General features: G+C 38.0%; 2 protein-coding genes across 2 annotated transcripts in view; one reads left to right on the forward strand and one right to left on the reverse strand.

The window, feature by feature from the left end:
* LOC134651707 (uncharacterized) overlaps nt 1-12,191 on the reverse strand; it is a 46,464-nt gene extending 34,273 nt beyond the window's left edge. The window contains exons 1-10 of the mRNA XM_063506808.1: nt 12,005-12,191; nt 11,641-11,931; nt 10,954-11,092; nt 10,207-10,310; nt 8,695-8,894; nt 7,128-7,218; nt 6,660-6,713; nt 4,498-4,610; nt 2,860-2,997; nt 585-706 (exon numbers count right to left, since the gene is read on the reverse strand). Coding sequence (XP_063362878.1) covers nt 585-706; nt 2,860-2,997; nt 4,498-4,610; nt 6,660-6,713; nt 7,128-7,218; nt 8,695-8,894; nt 10,207-10,310; nt 10,954-11,092; nt 11,641-11,931; nt 12,005-12,040 — 1,288 coding nt within the window. The 5' untranslated portion in view covers nt 12,041-12,191. The remainder of the gene's footprint in view (nt 1-584; nt 707-2,859; nt 2,998-4,497; nt 4,611-6,659; nt 6,714-7,127; nt 7,219-8,694; nt 8,895-10,206; nt 10,311-10,953; nt 11,093-11,640; nt 11,932-12,004) is intronic.
* A 2,244-nt stretch (nt 12,192-14,435) lies between these two features.
* LOC134651868 (protein FRG1 homolog) lies at nt 14,436-16,265 on the forward strand. The gene is made up of 4 exons (XM_063506990.1): nt 14,436-14,566; nt 14,643-15,016; nt 15,279-15,474; nt 16,091-16,265. The coding sequence occupies exons 1-4, from the start codon at nt 14,505-14,507 to the stop codon at nt 16,236-16,238; spliced, it is 780 nt and encodes a 259-aa protein (XP_063363060.1). The 5' UTR covers nt 14,436-14,504; the 3' UTR covers nt 16,239-16,265.
* Nucleotides 16,266-19,031: the final 2,766 nt, after the last annotated feature.

The following is a 19,031-nucleotide window of genomic DNA, read 5'->3' on the forward strand; positions in this document are numbered from 1 at the left end:
ACTACTGACGCATACTACTCAATTGATGTCTTTTTCGAGACCCAACACTGTACCAAGTAAATAAAACTATATACCTATTAATAAACAACTTCTAGTTCGCTGGCTCAGCCTTGCCTGCCCAACTATGTAAATATAATAAATAATTATAAGACTTAGCATTAAGCACTGTATGTATAGTTTGTAGCTTTCTAATAGACCCCGAAGGCTAATCCTATTGTCTATTGTTCAGTAAAACCGCACGTGCTACTTACCTGCAAAAAAGGGTCCTAATTATTCTATTTGGCACCTGAGCGCGGGCTAGTCCAACGCTCAAAAAACCAGTGTAGGTGCGCTCTCCGATAACGCGCCTTTGTTACGCATCTCGATGACACACTTTAGACTGGTTCTGTAGCGTTCGACTCGCCGGCACTCAGTAACCGAAGTACCGATTTTTTATGCAGGTGGTTGTGGCACGTGGCACAAGCGGTTTTTCTTAACAATAGACAATAGGATTAGCCTTCGGGGTCTATTAGAAAGCTACAAACTATACCTGACGTGTAAAATTATATTTTTATCAATAAAGAATTCAAATTGAAATGACTTACCACTTAAATTATCCTTCTTGATTGGTGGTAACCCTTTCTTCTCTCGTTCCCTTTGTTTCTCCTTGTCTGCTTCCCTTTCTTTGTGACTCTTAGTATCCTTAGTTCTATCTCTTTCACGATCTCTGTAAACCAGTCAAATATTATTATGCATACTTTAAAATCTGGGATACTGAGCTTTGCTCGGAAAACATTAAAAACTCAAAAATCCGCGTTTTCCCGGACATAAGACCTAGCTAGATCGACTTTTCGCTCCCAAAAACCCCTATATAGCAAATTTCATCGAAGAGAGATCCTCAAAATATATAATTATATGACACCGTAAGATTGTGAATCCGTTAGTTTATAATGTAGGTTAGGTTAGATTATAATCTCCCTACCGTCAGTTTATAATGTAACTAGCGAGATTATAATATGACGAGTGTTTACAATTTTACGGTGACATATACATATAAATAAATAAACATACAAGAATTGCTCGTTTAAAGGTATACGATACGTAGATAGTGTCATTACGATAGGTGTGGTGTTAAGCTTTGGATTCCTCCGAAAACGGTGCCGTCATATGACGGCCGTCATATAGCGGCCGCAAAAGACGGCCGTCTTTACGGTGGCGACATGTGGAAAGTACCACGGCGTCATAACACACCGTCATCCACCAAGGTCAAAGCGGGAAATTTGAAAAATGTAGGTGCGATGGGATAACGTCCCATAGAAAATTTTAATTTCGCGCCTTTTCCTACTGACAAGATTTGCTTGATCATCTATAATTTACTTGGAGGATGAAATATCATCAGAAGAGGAAAATAATCGTAACGCCGTCTAGGAAACCGCGCCATCTTGTTTACATAGACAACGTTCTAGTGACGTCAGTCAACGCTATATAGCGGCCGTAATATGACGGCACCGTTTTCGGAGGAATCCAAAGCTTTAGCGTTGGTGGCCTAGCGGTAAGAGCGTGCGACTTTCAATCCGGAGGTCGCGGGTTCAAACCCCGGCTCGTACCAATGAGTTTTTCGGAACTTATGTACGAAATATCATTTGATATTTACCAGTCGCTTTTCGGTGAAGCAAAACATCGTGAGGAAACCGGACTAATCCCAATAAGGCGCAGTTTACCCTCTGGGTTGGAAGGTCAGATGGCAGTCCCTTTCGTAAAAACTAGTGCCCACGCCAATTGGGATTAGTTACCAAGCGAACCCCAGGCTCCCATGAGCCGTGGCAAAATGCCGGGACAATGCGAGGAAGATGATGATGATCACCTGTTACCTATCCTCGTTTCGTACAATAAAGTGTTTGTATAGGAGATTGTTAACCAAGGGATGAAAGGCACTCATTTCTGCCGAGGTAGTTTGGTGCTCGAACGCAGTGAGAGCGCCAATAGTCCGAGGCTGAAATGATGCCTTTCACCCGAGTTAAACACTCTACTTTTCATTTCGAATACGAGGAAAGTAAAATGCATGTATTTTTTTTAAAAACATTACTAAGTATAACATTTTATAGTAAATCTTGAGGGTACTTTCAATTAACAATTTAAACAAAAGTATCGTTATTTATGAAATGGGGAGTTAAATATTAGAATGGAAATTGTATAACAAATCTATTTCAACCCAGATTTCAGTTTTTATCGTAAAAAAAAAATCATATAATCGTACTTGGAACGTAAAATGCTCTAGTGCAGAAACGTATCATTTTTAGCACACCTTTTACAACAACAATGACCCTCTTTCGGAGCATGAGAAATAAAATAGTATTTTATGCAACCGTTGTTTAAGAGAGGTCAAAAAAGGCGAGTGGCGTGAGTAACAATTTGAGGCGAAGCCGAAAATTGTTAATAAAGACGCTACGAGTATTTTTTGACTCAGTTAAACAACGTTGCATACAATAATTTTTCTACGACCAAGCACTTACTTTGAAATAAAATTTGAATTCATGAAGTAGCAAAATGGAGGGTACGGGCGGGAAAAGAATGAATGAATGAATGAAATTAAAAAAAAAACATGTCTATGGTTCACTTATTTGTCAGAGATGACATTAAAAATAAGGTTGGCAACACTGTATTTTCATTCAATACTTTTTAAGTGGTCATTACATGAAGTATCGTAAAATCGCCAAAAAGATACTTCGTGTAAGCACAAATTCTTTTTTGGGGAATAGACTAAAGACTTGTCTTGACAACTATAAGGTAGGGTTTTAAAGGTGTGTGCACGACCCTTTAAATGACAAATAAAAGTGCAGGAGTAGAAAAAGTAATAATATAAGGTGAAGAGCACTGTACCTGTCCCGTTCCCGGTCGCGGTCCTTGTCTCGCCTCCGCCGCGGCGAGCGGCTCGAGCGGGAGCGAGAGCGACTGCGCCGGCGCCGCCCGCCGCGGGAGCGAGAGCGAGACCGATGCCTGCGCCGGGGCGACGGACTCCTGTCATACACAATCACAGATTCAATAATAATACCAAAATAATATATCATTCATTCGAAAAGGAAATTCAGGAAAAAGATATAAGGGTAGGCCACAAAAGCGCTGGTCAGACGACATAGTTGAAGTAGTTGAAAAAACGGGAAAAAATTGGATGAAACTAGCTACAGACAGAGAACAATGGAAGGGACTCGAGGAGGCTTTTACCCAACAGGGATCAGTGAAATGAAGTAATAAAACAACATAATAAAATAAACAAAAATTATATTATATCAAAAAAAAACTGTTATATTACAAACAGTACACATTTCGCTGAAATAAATAAAGCTGTAATAATAAAAAAAATATATATATATCATTCATTATGTACAATATGTATGTACGTGAAGCGCTGGTGGCCTAGCGGTAAGAGCGTGCGACTTGCAATCCGGAGGTCGCGGGTTCGAACCCCGGCTCGTACCAATGAGTCTTTCGGAACTTATGTACGAAATATCATTTGATATTTACCAGTCGCTTTTCGATGAAGGAAAACATCGTGAGGAAACCGGACTAATCCCAATACGGGCCTAGTTTACCCTCTGGGTTGGAAGGTCAGATGGCAGTCGCTTTCGTAAAAACTAGTGCCCACGCCAATTACTGGGATTAGTTGCCAAGCGGGCCCCAGGCTCCCATGAGCCGTGGCAAAATGCCGGGACAACGCGAGGAAGATGATGATGATGTACAATATGTATGTGATCGTGATCTGATATTCGATTATTTCTACGAAATAATTGATTTTCATTTTTGATTTATAAAAATCACATGCTATAGCTGGTCAACTAAATCTTGTCATTAAAATAAGGCGCGAAATTCAAATTTTCTATGGGACGATATCCCTTCGCGCATACATTTTTCAAATTTGCCGCCTTTTTCTACTGTCAAGATCTGGTTGACCAAGTATATCTCAATGATATTACAACAAATAAGCTTCGTTACTTCCTGCAGTCATAAAATGCAGATTTTTTTAAATGTTTACACAATGGGCTGGGCACTCTTCTATTTAATACTATATCACTTGTATTTGACAATGCCTATTTATAATATACACTAGCGATCCGCCCCGGCTTCGCACGGGTTACACAAAACCTTACCAAATTATAAACCGAAAATTTCTCAACAATCACTTCTTTGACAAATGAAAACCGCATGAAACCCCGTTGAGTAGTTTTTGAGTTTATCGCGAACATACATAAATACATACAGACAGACGCTGCGGGGGACATTGTTTTATAGGTGTAGTATCCTAATGACATAGAATCGTCTCATCACTACATACTATAAAACAAAGTCGCTTCCCGCTGTCTGTCTGTATGTATGCTTAGATCTTTGAAACTACGCAACGGATTTTGATGCGGTTTTTTTTAATAGATAGAGTGATTCAAGAGGAAGGTATATGTATAATTTGTTAACCCGTGCGAAGCCGGGGCGGGTCGCTAGTTTCTACAATAAATGATCTAAACTGACCTGGAGTCATTAGCATCAGGTATTTCTATAACCTGCGGCCCTGTTTCTACGAACTCGATGTCAGATTCCACCATGTCATCTTTGGACTCATTCTGTTTCTGCTGTTCTTTGTTCTGAAAAAAAAAAACAGATATTATTATTTGATAAATTACGAACTGCGGATTGTATGAAAAAGCTACCGCGCGGACCACTCTAAAACGCTCCCTGAACTTAATCATAGAGAAAAAAATACATAGAGTGCTCACTCCATACATCAGTTTTAGTATCAAAAAGACTATTAGCATCTAGCATCGAGTAGCGGAACTATCAGTACTGCTACTTGACAATAGATGTAGCACCGACCGGAAAGTCTTATGTTGTTGAGATAAGACTTTCCGGTCGGTGCGACATCTATTGTCAAATAGCAGTACTGATAGTTCCGCTACTCGATGCTAGATGTAGACACTGAAATTAATAGTCTGAACTGATGTATGGAGTGAGCACTCTTGTCTTACTATATTTCTCTATGACTTAATACATACTTATTGGTCCGGTGCGGAGCGATCCGCACGGACGGTCCGCGTGACACTAAAACCAGCCTTATACGTATTGTTTATGATGGTTTTTCTAAAAAAGAAAATGGTATACTTTTATCTGAAAATGCCGAAATGCCTAAGGGTCCATCACACCAAATTATTTTTCTAATAGATATTCTGAAAACTACTATTATTATTATTATACTAGATGTAGGTGTAGTATATAGTGTAGGGGAAAAAAGCGCTGGTGGCCTAGCGGTAAGAGCGTGCGACTTGCAATCCGAAGGTCGCGGGTTCGAACCCCGGCTCGTAGCAATGAGAGTTTTTCGGAACTTATGTACGAAATATCATTTGATTACCAGTCGCTTTTCGGTGAAGGAAAACATCGTGAGGAAACCGGACTAATCCCAATACGGGCCTAGTTTACCCTCTGGGTTGGAAGGTCAGATGGCCGTCGCTTTCGTAAAAACTAGTGCCCACGCCAATTACTGGGATTATTTGCCAAGCAGACCCCGGGCTCCCATGAGCCGTGGCAAAATGCCGGGACAACGCGAGCAAGATGATGATGAGGTGTAGTATAGGGACGCCCGGCCGAAAAAAGGCAGGCTGTCGATCGGCTGTTGCGGTCATTCAGCCCAATAGGGATGATGACTGATGTTGAATTTTATAACAAAATCTAGTAAAATAGATAGCAAACGAGCAATTTATCACAATAATGTGGATATTAAAATAAAATATTGAAAAATTACAAAATTACAGGACCTGAAAGTTTCCAAATTTAAGTTTATTTTAACTTCCAAAAACGATAAAAGTAAGGGTACCATTCGATTCCTTACATTTCATACAAAAAAATATTGTATAGCAACTATATACATAAACGCAATATTTCACCGACAAAAACGCAATTTTCTTGTTTTGTCCATACTAAAAGAAGGGCGATGACGTCACGGCCTCTGGCCGTTTTGTATAGGGCGTTTCGCGAGTGAAGTGCGACTGTCGGACTTTGACTACAATTTCTGACTTTTGTGTTACTTTAATGCAATGGGTCCCATATAGACATTTGATCCTAAAAACAAACCCGATCGATTGATACCATAAAAAAAAATTAGTCATGTAGCCTATTCCCTGGAGTTGGAACTGCAGGTTACTATCCCGGCGGCATTCCCACACTATTCTCGTCATTATTATACTGATAAGGTAACTTGTAAATAAGGATTCAGTTTTTTTTATTTTTATTTTTTTCAAAAAAAAAATTAATGCCAAGAAAGATAAAATTACCCAGTATGTTCACAACTTCAAGGGCGCTTAAAAAAATAAAACATACTGGGTAATTTTATCTTTCTTGGCATTCATTTTTTTTTTATTCCATTCAAAGATCTAACGATAGTAAATGTTACCATACTGAATTGGCCTATCTATCAGCTTAGCACACAAAAAAAATCAAGCATCTACCGCAATAATTCACGTCACCATAAATAAAAATCTCATCGTACTCGGCGATAGGTGAAAAAATAAAAAAAAAAAAAACTTCGAAAATACGAAAAATCGCGGAACATACATGGGGGTGATTCAGATAGCGCTCTAGATCTTCTACCTCCCAGCTTCAGTATATCACTACTTCTTGGGACACCTTGTATACATACTCACCAAAAATGGTTGGTTTTGATTCTGCTGTAGCTCTGTCATCATTGGCATTAAATTCTGAAAAATAAGAAATTAAGTTAGCATAGGAAGGACTACATTTCGTGAGATTAAAGTTGACATGAAAATAGTCAAATTAAGTTGAACGTTACACACTAACAGGACAGATTAAATTAGATAAAAGTTTGTATAAATAAATAAATTTATATTATAGGACATTCATACACAGATTGACTAAGTCCCACAGTAAGCTTAAGAAGGCTTGTGTTGTGCGTACTCAGACAACGATATATATAATATACAAATACATAAATACATAGATAACACCCAAGACTCAGGAACAAATATCTGTGCTCACACAAATAAATGCCCTTACCGGGATTCGAACCCTGGACTGCGGCTTCACAGGCAGGGTCACTACCCACTAGGTCAGACCGGTCGTCAAAATAATATATATTGTATAAAATCACTTACAGGTAATTGCATCCCAGACATTCCAGTCATGAGTTGCATTTGCGCCTGAAGGCTCTGCAGCTGCCGCATTATCTCAGGATTTGTCAGTATACTGCATCAATAAAACAATGGTGTATTAGAAATATAATACCGCACAATCATTAAAAATAAGTCATCCATCTGCCATCTGGCATTAAGTCCGCCATTTGTACATTGTTGTATATATTTTGTGCAATAAAGTTTAAATAAATAAATAAGTGGACTTCCATTGAAAGCAAACTATGAATAGTTCGGTTTTTTTAGCATTAGAAAAAGACTATGCGATCTTGACGTGTATTTTAATTGAAAAACGCTGAATTTAAATTAATAATCGTATATGAAACATATAATATGATTCATAATTATTAGGTACATATTTGCCGTGGCTTACTTTTCAAAAGTGTCTTTTAATAAAAAGACACGTCAAGATTGTTCACCTTTTTTCTAAAGCTAAAAAAAAACGAACTATAGTTAATTTAACTAGCGCAAGGTGTATTCCTTTGTTCTGTAAGCTACCGTATCCTACTTTGTTTAAAAAGAAACAAGTTTAAGCAAATCGGGGTTGGAAGGTCAGATAACAGTGCTTTTGCAAGACTTCAAGCTCATTTAAAATGCATTTGGAAACTCCACAGTAACATGACAAAGAGCAATCAAGTGTAAAATGCAGTAAAAACAAAAACCGATGTACACATTCAGAGCGGCTACTGCGAAAACCAAAATTCGCAAATTGCGGGGATCTTTCTCCTCTAGTCCAATGAAGGCGTAATTAGAGTGACAGAGTAAAATGCCCGCAATTTGCGAACTTCGATTTTCGCGGTTATAGCCCTGTACTCATACTGTTTTATGATGCAGGGCAATTAACATTTTGACAGCCACAGACGTCAACTGACGCGCGCTGCTACAGTCCGATATCAACCTTCGTGCATTCCAACAAGGTTCACAATAGTGTTAAATAAAGTTCATAAAAAGCGGCCAAGTGCGAGTCGGACTCGCCCATGAAGGGTTCCGTATTTAGGCGATTTAAGACGTATAAAAAAAAACTACTTACTAGATCTCGTTCAAACCAATTTTCGGTGGAAGTTTACATGGTAATGTACATCATATATTTTTTTTAATTTTATCATTCTCTTATTTTAGAAGTTACAGGGGGGGGGGGGACACACATTTTACCACTTTGGAAGTGTCTCTCGCGTAAACTATTCAGTTTAGAAAAAAATGATATTAGAAACCTCAATATCATTTTTGAAGACCTATCCATTATCTATGACACACGTATGGGTTTGATGAAAAAAAATTTTTTGAGTTTCAGTTCGAAGTATGGGGAACCCCAAAAATTTATTGTTTTTTTTCTATTTTTGTGTGAAAATCTTAATGCGGTTCACAGAATACATCTACTTACCAAGTTTCAACAGTATAGTTCTTATAGTTTCGGAGAAAAGTGGCTGTGACATACGGACGGACAGACAGACGGACAGACAGACAGACATGACGAATCTATAAGGGTTCCGTTTTTTGCCATTTGGCTACGGAACCCTAAAAACTGGTATACCTCCCCAACGGCAACGTCTCAGCGGTCTGCTGCTGCTGGGCGTGTGTCGCATGCGCCGCGTGCGTGGCGTGCGTGGCGTGCGTCGAGTGCGAGACGTGCGTGTCGTGCCCGCCGTCGTCATCACTCTCGTACTCAAAGTCGTTTGAGAGGAGCTTGCGGTTGAACTTGACGCCTTGGTTGCCCGACGGTTGGTCCTGGAACTAAAGAGAAAATGTTCTTTTACAGAGACTCTCAGAGACAAGGTAAACGATTGAGTGCTAAAACTTATTATTATTATTTATAAAGCAGGCAGGCAGTTGAAATAACTGATAATGCCTGTATCCAGAGTCATCAACAGAGTTTTCCGTGCTGAGTAGAATTTGCGTTGTGCTTATCTAATTTGTTCTTGAACTCATTGACACTTTGGGCCGATACTACGTCTTCTGGGACACGTCTTTTTGGGAAACTTGCCAAAGGACTGTCTCATTTCATACATAGACAGAGAGAATCATACTTTGTCTTACGTCATTTCAAATCGTAGGGGTCATTCAAAGCATGATTTTTGGATGATTTTAGGGGGGGGGGTCAAAAATCGTCAAAAATAGATGAATTTATGGACAGCCCCTTACACTAGTACTAGCACCCAAAAGAAAAGAATGAGTATATTTTTTTTTGTTCTTATTTACTGACAATTTGGTTTGACCAACTACATATGCTCTACACCAAACGCTGTAGGTGGCAATGGCCTCCCCTAATTAATAGCAAGAATTTCTTTGCAAAGAAACTTATTCAGAAAAGTGAATAATAGTCACAAGGTAATGGTTAAAACTAATAAGTAATTGTAATGTGATGTAGAAATTGCAAGGTGTTTATACTATAAAAAAGCGGCCAAGTGCGAGTCGGACTCGCCCATGAAGGGTTCCGTATTTAGGCGATTTATGACGTATTAAAAAAAAACTACTTACTAGATCTCGTTCAAACCAATTGTCGGTGGAAGTTTACATGGTAATGTACATCATATATTTTTTTTAGTTTTATCATTCTCTTATTTTAGAAGTTACAGGGGGGGGACACACATTTTACCACTTTGGAAGTGTCTCTCGCGCAAACTATTCAGTTTAGAAAAAAATGATATTAGAAACCTCAATATCATTTTTGAAGACCTATCCATAGATACCGCACACGTATGGGTTTGATGAAAAAAAAAATTTTTGAGTTTCAGTTCGAAGTATGGGGAACCCCAAAAATTTATTGTTTTTTTTCTATTTTTGTGTGAAAATCTTAATGCGGTTTACAGAATACATCTACTTACCAAGTTTCAACAGTATAGTTCTTATAGTTTCGGAGAAAAGTGGCTGTGACATACAGACGGACAGACAGACGGACAGACAGACAGACAGACAGACAGACAGACATGACGAATCTATAAGGGTTCCGTTTTTTGCCATTTGGCTACGGAACCCTAAAAATAGACAAGACAAGAGGGAAAATTTATATTTTCAACTATATTGTGTATATACTGAAGAAACTCACTGAATCACCCATAGGAGAGTTATCCGGAGGAGTGTGCAGCGGAGCCGGCACTGGGGATATCTTCTTGTCGGTGTTGTGGCTGGTATTCAGGGATAGACTGCTCCCTGAAAATTGTGAAAATAATATTTAATTATTATTTATGTCTATGTTATAAACACAATATGTGACAATTGTCGATGGTGCTTATGCCATTATTAACGATGCTCCGATATAAATACAATGCCGTGCGACGCAGTCCCTTTTCATAGATAATGCCCCATATGACCTTTGAGAGCCAGGTCAATCCAGTCAGTCATCACAAAAAAACAAAAACTATAATCTGTTTTTATTGGGCTGTTAACAGAAAAACAAAGTCAAACCCAATTTACTGGAGATTTTGTCTGGAATATATGACATTTTTGTGTGACATTGTAACCTGTCTCTGTGTACTTTATCTTCAAAACCCAATAGGTCTCCAAACTATGGCCTGTGAACCTGATAATTCATGAAAAATGTCTGTGAAAAAAGCCAAATTATTTACATTGTTGGCAAAAAAAAGTGGAGGTTTTGGCTTTGGTCCTCAAGTCAGGTTAGTTGACAGATTTGGAGTCTTAACCCATGAATTCTAAAAAATACATACATATAATCACGCCTATTTCCCGGAGGGGTAGGCAGAGACCACAGATTTCCATTTGCTACGATCCTGACATACCTCTTTCACTTTCTAAAAATGACCTGAATAAATGACAAATTCGTTTTCATGCTCACCATTAGCAGTGTTCTGCTGTTGCTGGATCTCCTGATGCAGCGGATGGTTGGGGTCCGCCATATCCATCAGCGGCTGGATGACTTCCGGACCAAACACATTGTTCTTCTGCCACAGGTTTAGCACTCGGATGATGTTTCCCTGAAATTTATATAAGAGCATCAGTATTTCATGTCAGATAAGTCATTTTTGTGGAAGAATATGATTTTTGTCCTGGATTTATGTTTATGATGCCCACAAACAAAAATTTACCATGAAAAAGGAAATTTTGAATTGACATACTAAAGATTATAATTACAATGGGATGTAAGGCTTTTTTGTAAGTTGCTAGGAAGCTTGAGGTTAAATTTACCAAAAAAAATATAAATACCCGAATCACAAAACAAAAAATACATATTTTTCATGAAATTTGCAGTAATTTATTTTAGATGATTTTTTTTACATTAGTGTTTTACTAGTACCTATACTACTTTTTATATCTATTTTCATTGCTTCTTTTTGCATTTTTATATAATTTTGTAGGCTGTAGCATTCTCATTAACATTATAAAAATTATGAATTAAATACTGTGTGAATTCATTCATTCTACGGTATATAGTTTTACGTGGGGCTTTCGACTATGATTTCTAGTACATATAATCAACAATGTCAAGAGTGATAAGTCATAACCTACAATATTTGACACTTACCTTATTTTCAGGAGGGCATCTGAACAGGTTCGCGAAGGTCTGTTGCATGTTCTTAGCGAACCGCGGCGCGAACACATCCTTATCCTGCCCGAATTGGTGTCGCGACTGCCGTACTATCGAATCTATCACGTATAAACCAGGCACTTTATACTCGGGTTTGCATTTTTGAATGAACTTTTCAACACTATGTACGACGTGCTTGTAGAACTTTATAGCCTTAATAGCACCCCGTGTGATAGCACTCATCTTTGCCTTCGAGATCGGAGGCTTGTTGTCGTACAACCCGGATAACTGCAAGGAAAATACACAAGTTATTAAGATGCCACGGACCATTACGATATCGTCAATGTAACACCGCAAATACCTCCGCGTTGAACGCCTTCACTTCTGGCATATCCATTTTGCTGTATTGATTCTTTTGTCTAATTAAACTATACTTAATCAATTATACTCCTACATTTAAGAACTAGCGTTAGGATAATCATTTTCGTGAACAAGTCAACATGCTCAAAATTACAAAATGGCGTGCAGAAGCAAACTGAGCAAACTTGCATAGACAACTATTGTCTATGATGATTCGTATGTGGCCTCTATAGTTGGTCAAACCAATTTGTCAGTAAATAGGAAAACAAAAATACTCATCCTTTTCTTTTGGGTGCTAGTACTAGTGTAAGATAAAGATAGTATGATTCTCTCTGTCTATGTTTGAAATGGGACAGTCATTTGACACGCTATATACAATACGTGACTTGATTTAAAAAATTCTAATAACCTGTAAAATAATATTACTGTAATTTAATTTTAATAACTGTGTCATATTTTGAATAAGTCTCTAACATATAAATTATGCAATCATTTTCGGTGCAAGTTCTTTTCCAGTTGCCGTTCGGCAGTATGGCCAGCAAACTTAGCCTACCCCAATGAAAAAAGAATCATATGGAAGCGACATACCTACAAAAAAAGTGTGGCCGACGCCATATTGCCGAGAACTGAACATGGCGGTCTGTAGTGCTGGGAAGACAAGTTGATATTTGACAAGGATATCGATAAACTAAGTTGTCATCATTTTAAACACATAAACCTATTAGATCCACTTAAAGACAAGAAAAACATAGTGTACAAAAGGCGGAGTTTATACGTCTTATGATATTCTCTACCAGTCCACCTTAACGCAAAGCAGAAAAAATGTTGATGTTGGCCTGTAACTTAAGATAACATATAATTGAGAGAACGCTATTTGTTGGCTTATGAGTCTTTATGACGGCCGTTTGCATTATCGATACCTACTCTAGTTCATAATCGTACTAATTACGATTAATTAAGACGATAGTGCAGATATCACAAAGTTGCAATTTAATTATTAATATAAATGCATAGATGGTCAGGCAAGTCTTGTCGGTAGAAAAAGGCGCAAAATTCAAATTTTCTATGGGACGATATCCCTTCGCGCCTACATTTTTGAAATTTGCCGCCTTTTTTTACTGACAAGATCTGCTTGACCATTTATAATTAGCGGTATTGTGAACTAGGGTACCGTTATTAGTTAAATATAACATAAGAAGATTATTCTTCCTATGTAGAATAAAACAACATTCATACACAAAAATATTCTTTATTCATTTCTGATTCGGAATAATACAACTTTGTTCAGGTAGTTCCAGAAAGATTCTTTTTCCGTTTGTTTTTTCTATAATATTGGAAACGTACATGAAGGTAAGTTTGAATTACTTACACTTTTCATCAGCAAGAGTTTGTGTTTTGCCTTATATTTTCTGTTCCAATGGTTTCTAACCATTTTTTTCTCGTACATTCAGTTCAGATTTCGGTAACCTGAAAAAACAAAAATATTATATAATATATGATTACTTACTTTCCCTCAGTACAACCGCTTTCAGGATACAGGTTTTAAGTATATACATACATATATACTTGGTCAACCAGATCTTTTCAGTAGAAAAAGGCGGCAAATTTGAAAAATGTAGGCGCGAAGGGATATCGTCCGTCGTAAAATGAGATTGGTCCAATTTTTGCTAATTAATTGAAAATATAAATGTACATACAAAATCTTTCAAATACATGTTAAGATTCTTCCCCAAACTTTTCTTAAATTCGATATAAAAGCACATCACTAGCTGTCAAATGTACTAATTTCTATAGTACGAAAATATCGAAAATAAATCCTTAATTTATTCCAGTATATCGCAAATAGTATTTATTGGCTAGTTATTAACTAAATACACACCATAAGAAGGCAGTCATCTATGAAATAACAAATATTTCAGTTAAAATGTAAACATACCGGTGCAACGACAAACTTTTCCGGTTTTCCTTTTTTCTTGAGCCACATCCAACAAAACTGCACTTAGGCATTATGTCCTTTCTTGTCCTTAACCACTACACCACATTATTAAACAGAAATATTCGCAAAATTTCCAAATATCCAATATTTTATTTTAATAACAGAACACTTTGACGCTTCATGTACCATGGAAAACGTGAACTGAATATGGCGGACCGGCCACAGTAGGCATGTCACGTGACCATCAAATGAAAAATGTTGCCATAGCAGAACGCACTGAAGTATTGTTATCCTTTTCCACATAAGAGAAAATATATTGGTTAGAAAGTGACAACATAATGTTTACTTATTCTGCATCGAAATGCTTGGTATTTGTATAACTGATTGCATGTATAGAACAATATGCCGAGTCCACTCTTTTATACGTCATTGGCCTACCCAGAAGGAATAAAAAAGTAACTAAAAATGTCTATGTCACCAATGTCATTTGCTTTGCTTGCCCAAAAAAAGTGTTGTTATTTTACAGTAAATCAGTGTTTATCACCAATAAGTATCTTATTTTAGCATGGCTGACGAATATGCTGCAGTGAAAAGAGGAAAACTTATTTTAAAAGGCGACAAACCAAAGTAAGTCTCATACATTTTAAAAATCTACAGTTGTTTCCCTATTTAACCTAAACATCGCTTTATAAATTTGTTTCAGAGCAAAAAAGCGTAAACACAAGAAGAATAAAGACAAATCGGACAGTTCTAAAGTAGACGAAGATTCTATAAAGCACGGAGGATGGTGGAAAGTGGAGAAAATCGAAGATGTAGTCGGTTCCATTTCAATCGAGTTTGGAAACAACGCTTATATTTCTGCGCTTGATAACGGCTTGTTCACCGTTGGAGCGCCTCACGGGGACGGTGAAGGGCCGGCGCCGGAGGAGATATTCACGGCTTTCCCAGCCGGAGAGACGAAGTTTGCCCTCAAGTCTGGTTATGGGAAATATCTGGGAGTGTCAAAGGAGGGAGTGGTGATTGGGAGGTCTGACGCGGTGGGACCGATGGAGCAATGGGAGCCGGTGTGGCAAGAAGGTCTTGTATCATTTATTTTATTGCATCACCATGATATTTATTGTTTCTGATGTTTACAATTTTAGAAGGTTATAAAAGCATCTAGTCTTACTGATTACTGTCAAGAACTTGCTCAGAGGTAACTGTTCATAATTTACGCACTAAAATTTTAATCTGTCTAAATCATAAGTCATTAATTTTTGAGGATGGATCCTTTTCCCTAATCTATATCCAATTCTTAATGCGACATTTTTACTTACCATCTATATTTTTATTATTACAGGCAAAACAGCAATTCTCAGTGCACTAAACAAATTCATGTGTGTGAGCCCAGAGGATGATTCCGTTGTGGCTCGGAACGCAGCAGCGGGTGAGACGGAGTTCTGCAGCATACGCAGCAACAAGACCAAGGAGGTGAATACTGTGGTGTTGCCGGATGAGGAGCAAGGGAACCTTAATGAGGTGGAAGTTAACTACGTGTGAGTTTGAAACTTTTTCCAAGGTCTTTCCAGATCGGATCCTTGGATTTCCTATAATCCGGTCTTTTGATAGGCTTGTGTGGGGATATAGATCCAACACATAGAGTAAGAGGCCCCTTGGAGAGCTTTTATATAATGTGAGCCTATATACGTCCCACTGCTGGGCACAGGCCTCCTCTCATGCGCGAGAGGGTTTGGGCTATAGCTTTTATGTAAAGTTTTTTTATTATTACTATTTAACATTAGTTGGACCTCTATTGCCGCGATATTTATCATTCCTATTTTTTCTGTGACCGACCAAGTCACGGGGCCACAATAGGGTATTTGACTACTAGTCAAATCAGTTTATTTTTTCGAACTATCAAAACGATTTGTTACTATGGAATTTATATGGAACACTAGCAATACTAGCATGTGACGTCACAATCAAATTACCTACTCTTTATAGTTTGATACGGGTTTTAAAATAGAAATTGTGTCTAAAAATAACTGCTGTCTATGTTTCTCTGTTAATCATCTGGTGCTTTATTTCATGCATGGTGTGAGATAATTTATTTTAAATACAGTCAAATACCCTATACACATACCATAACAAAAGTATTCTGTTTAATTTCAGGAGAAAATTCCAAAAGTTCCAAGATAAAAAACTCAAACTAAACGACGGGTCAGTTTCCGACCTGAAGAAAGCTAAAGCAGAGGGCACTTTGCACGAGACACTGCTTGACAGACGAAGCAAAATGAAAGCAGATAGATATTGTAAATAACTTTATAAATATACGTGTTTAAGGATCTATTTGTTTGTTTTACTGTGAAAGTGTGAACCTAAGACATTTTTACACACTTACCTACATAGAGTCTGTTTGGAAAGAGAAGAGTAAATAATCGTGATTATTTAAATTTAACGAAAGATATTTAAAAAAGGGGGCCGCTATACTGTATCTTGTATTAAAAAGTACCTTTTGAATACATCAAACTAGTTTCTATGTTGCTGGATTCGTCAATCTATGCGTCCAAAGTAAAACGGCCGTTTTTGTGAGTTTATAAATTGGTGAATCCAGAAACATAGAAACTAGTTTGATGTATTCAAAAGGTACTTCAATACAAGATACAGTACGTAGCGGCCCCCTTTTTAACCGACTTCCAAATCTCAAAGAAGGAGGTTATCAATTCGGTTGTATGTTTTTTTTTATTTTTATTTTTTTTTATGTTTGTTACTCCATATCTCCGTCATTACTGGACCGATTTTGAAAATTCTTTTTTTGATTGTATGTATATGCATACAGATTGGTCCCGTTTTGGTCAAAACCCAGTTCTGATGATGGGATCCATGAGGAATCGAGGGAACTCCTCAAATCTTAAAGGCATACATATAGTGATTTTTGTGTTTTTATCAACAAATCAAGCATATACATTCAGAAACGTGACTTTTGATGAAGTGGAACTGCTGATGATGATCAGAACAGAACTCTTCAACGACGCATAGTTCACGTTTGGCGATTTGTCCTCTTCGTTATGTTTGTTAAGCAAGTTAAGTTTTTAAGCCACATTTTTGTCAAGCTCGAGTTCTGATGATGGGATCCATGAGGAATCGAGGGAACTCCTCAAATCTTAAAGGCGTGCGTATAGAGATTTTTGTATTTTCATCAGAAAATCAAGCATTTTTATTAAAAACTGTCGCATTTGATGAAATGGAACTGCTGATGATGATCAGAACAGAACTCTTCAACGACCCATAGTTCACGTTTGGCGATTTGTCCTCTTCGTTATGTTTGTTAAGCAAGTTTAGTTTTTAAGCCACATTTCTGTCAAGCTCGAGTTCTGATGATGAGATCCATAAGGAATCGAGGGAACTCCTCAAATCTTAAAGGCATACATATAGTGATTGTTGTGTTTTAATCAACAAATTAAGCATATACATTTAAAAAGTAACATTTGAGGAAGTGTAACTGCTGATGATGACCAGAACGAAACTCTTTAACGACGCATAGCTCGCGTTTGGCGATTTTTCCTTTTCGTTATGTTTGTTAAGCAAGTTAGGTTTTTAAGCCATATTTATGTCAAGCTCAAGTTCTAAACATGGGATCCATGAGAAATCGAGGGAACTCCTCAAATCTTAAAGGCACACGTATAGAATTTTCTGTATTTTCATCATAAAATAAAGCATTAACATTAAAAACTGTCGCATTTGATGAACTGGAACTGCTGATGATGATCAGAACAGAACTCTTCAACGACGCATATTACATGTTTGGTGATTTCGAATTTCGACTTTGACTTGGACTGGGACCCGGACTCGGATCCAGATCCGGCCTCGTACCCGGATCCGGTTCGGACCCGGACCCGGACCTGGACTCGGACCTGGACTAGACCCGGACTCGGACACAGACCTTGACCCGGAAAACCACTATGATACCTAAACTAAACAAACTACTTACTATGATTACCTACCATAAAATGTAGGTATAAAGTATGATGAGGCCAAACCCCTCCCGCTCAAACCCCCGTACACCGCACCGCATGCGCCGTTAAGTGGGTTAGGTTAGGTTTGAACTGCTATCCTCACAGAACCGAACAAAAGTGGGTTAGGTTAGGTTAGAACTGCGAGCCTTACAGAAACGAAATGCTACTAGAAAAGTGGGTGGTTTTACCTCCTTTTCTACATAGCGCACCATCTACAATAATCTTTCACCGGGCCGCATAGAAGTCGGTTTTTTTTCTTAAAAATTATTTAAAATATCTTTCGTTAAATTGAAATAATCACGATTAATTAGCAGTGGCGCTAGTGTGCACGTTGATGGGCTCTTAAATTGAGTACTTCTATCTTTGCCAGACTAAGGAGGACGCTCAAGGGGTAGAATTTCGAACCAAAGTCACATTCCTTTTCGTTCGAAAATGCGAGAGCAATAGAAGATTTTAGCAGTTCCACGCAGTACTTAGGTCCTTTCCAGCAGCCCCCAGTAACCGTTAAAAAAATGAAACGAAGGCACCAGATGGCGCTGAAGCTTAGAGGATAACTGGATATAACAAAATATGCTGGTCAAGCAAATCTTGTCAGTAAAAATAGCCGCGAAATTCAAATTTTTTATGGGACGATATCCCTTTGCGTCTAAATTTTTCAAATATGCCGCCTTTTTCTACTGACAAGATCTGCTTGACTAGCTTTATATATTTGATTCCTCTAAAGATCGGTTTTCCTAGGATAGCGGTGCCGTCATATAGCGGCCGTCTCCATACCTACTAAATAATACGGCTCCATACAAATACTACGACATCCATATTTAGCCGTATTATTTAGTATGGAGACGGCCGCTATATGACGGCACCGCTATCCTAGGAAAACCGATCTTAATGCTTTGGTTTCCTCCGATAGCGGTGCCGTCATATAGCGGCCGTCTCCATACAAATACTACGACATCCATATTTAGCCGTATTATTTAGTATGGAGACGGCCGCTATATGACGGCACCGCTATCCTAGGAAAACCGATCTTTAGCGCTGAAGCGTTGGTGTTGCGTTGCGTCATTGCGTGACTGATTTTGTCCAACATTCGACACAAT

The sequence above is a fragment of the Cydia amplana genome, chromosome 10 (assembly GCF_948474715.1).
Source record: "Cydia amplana chromosome 10, ilCydAmpl1.1, whole genome shotgun sequence".
Classification (NCBI taxonomy): Eukaryota; Metazoa; Arthropoda; class Insecta; order Lepidoptera; family Tortricidae; genus Cydia; species Cydia amplana.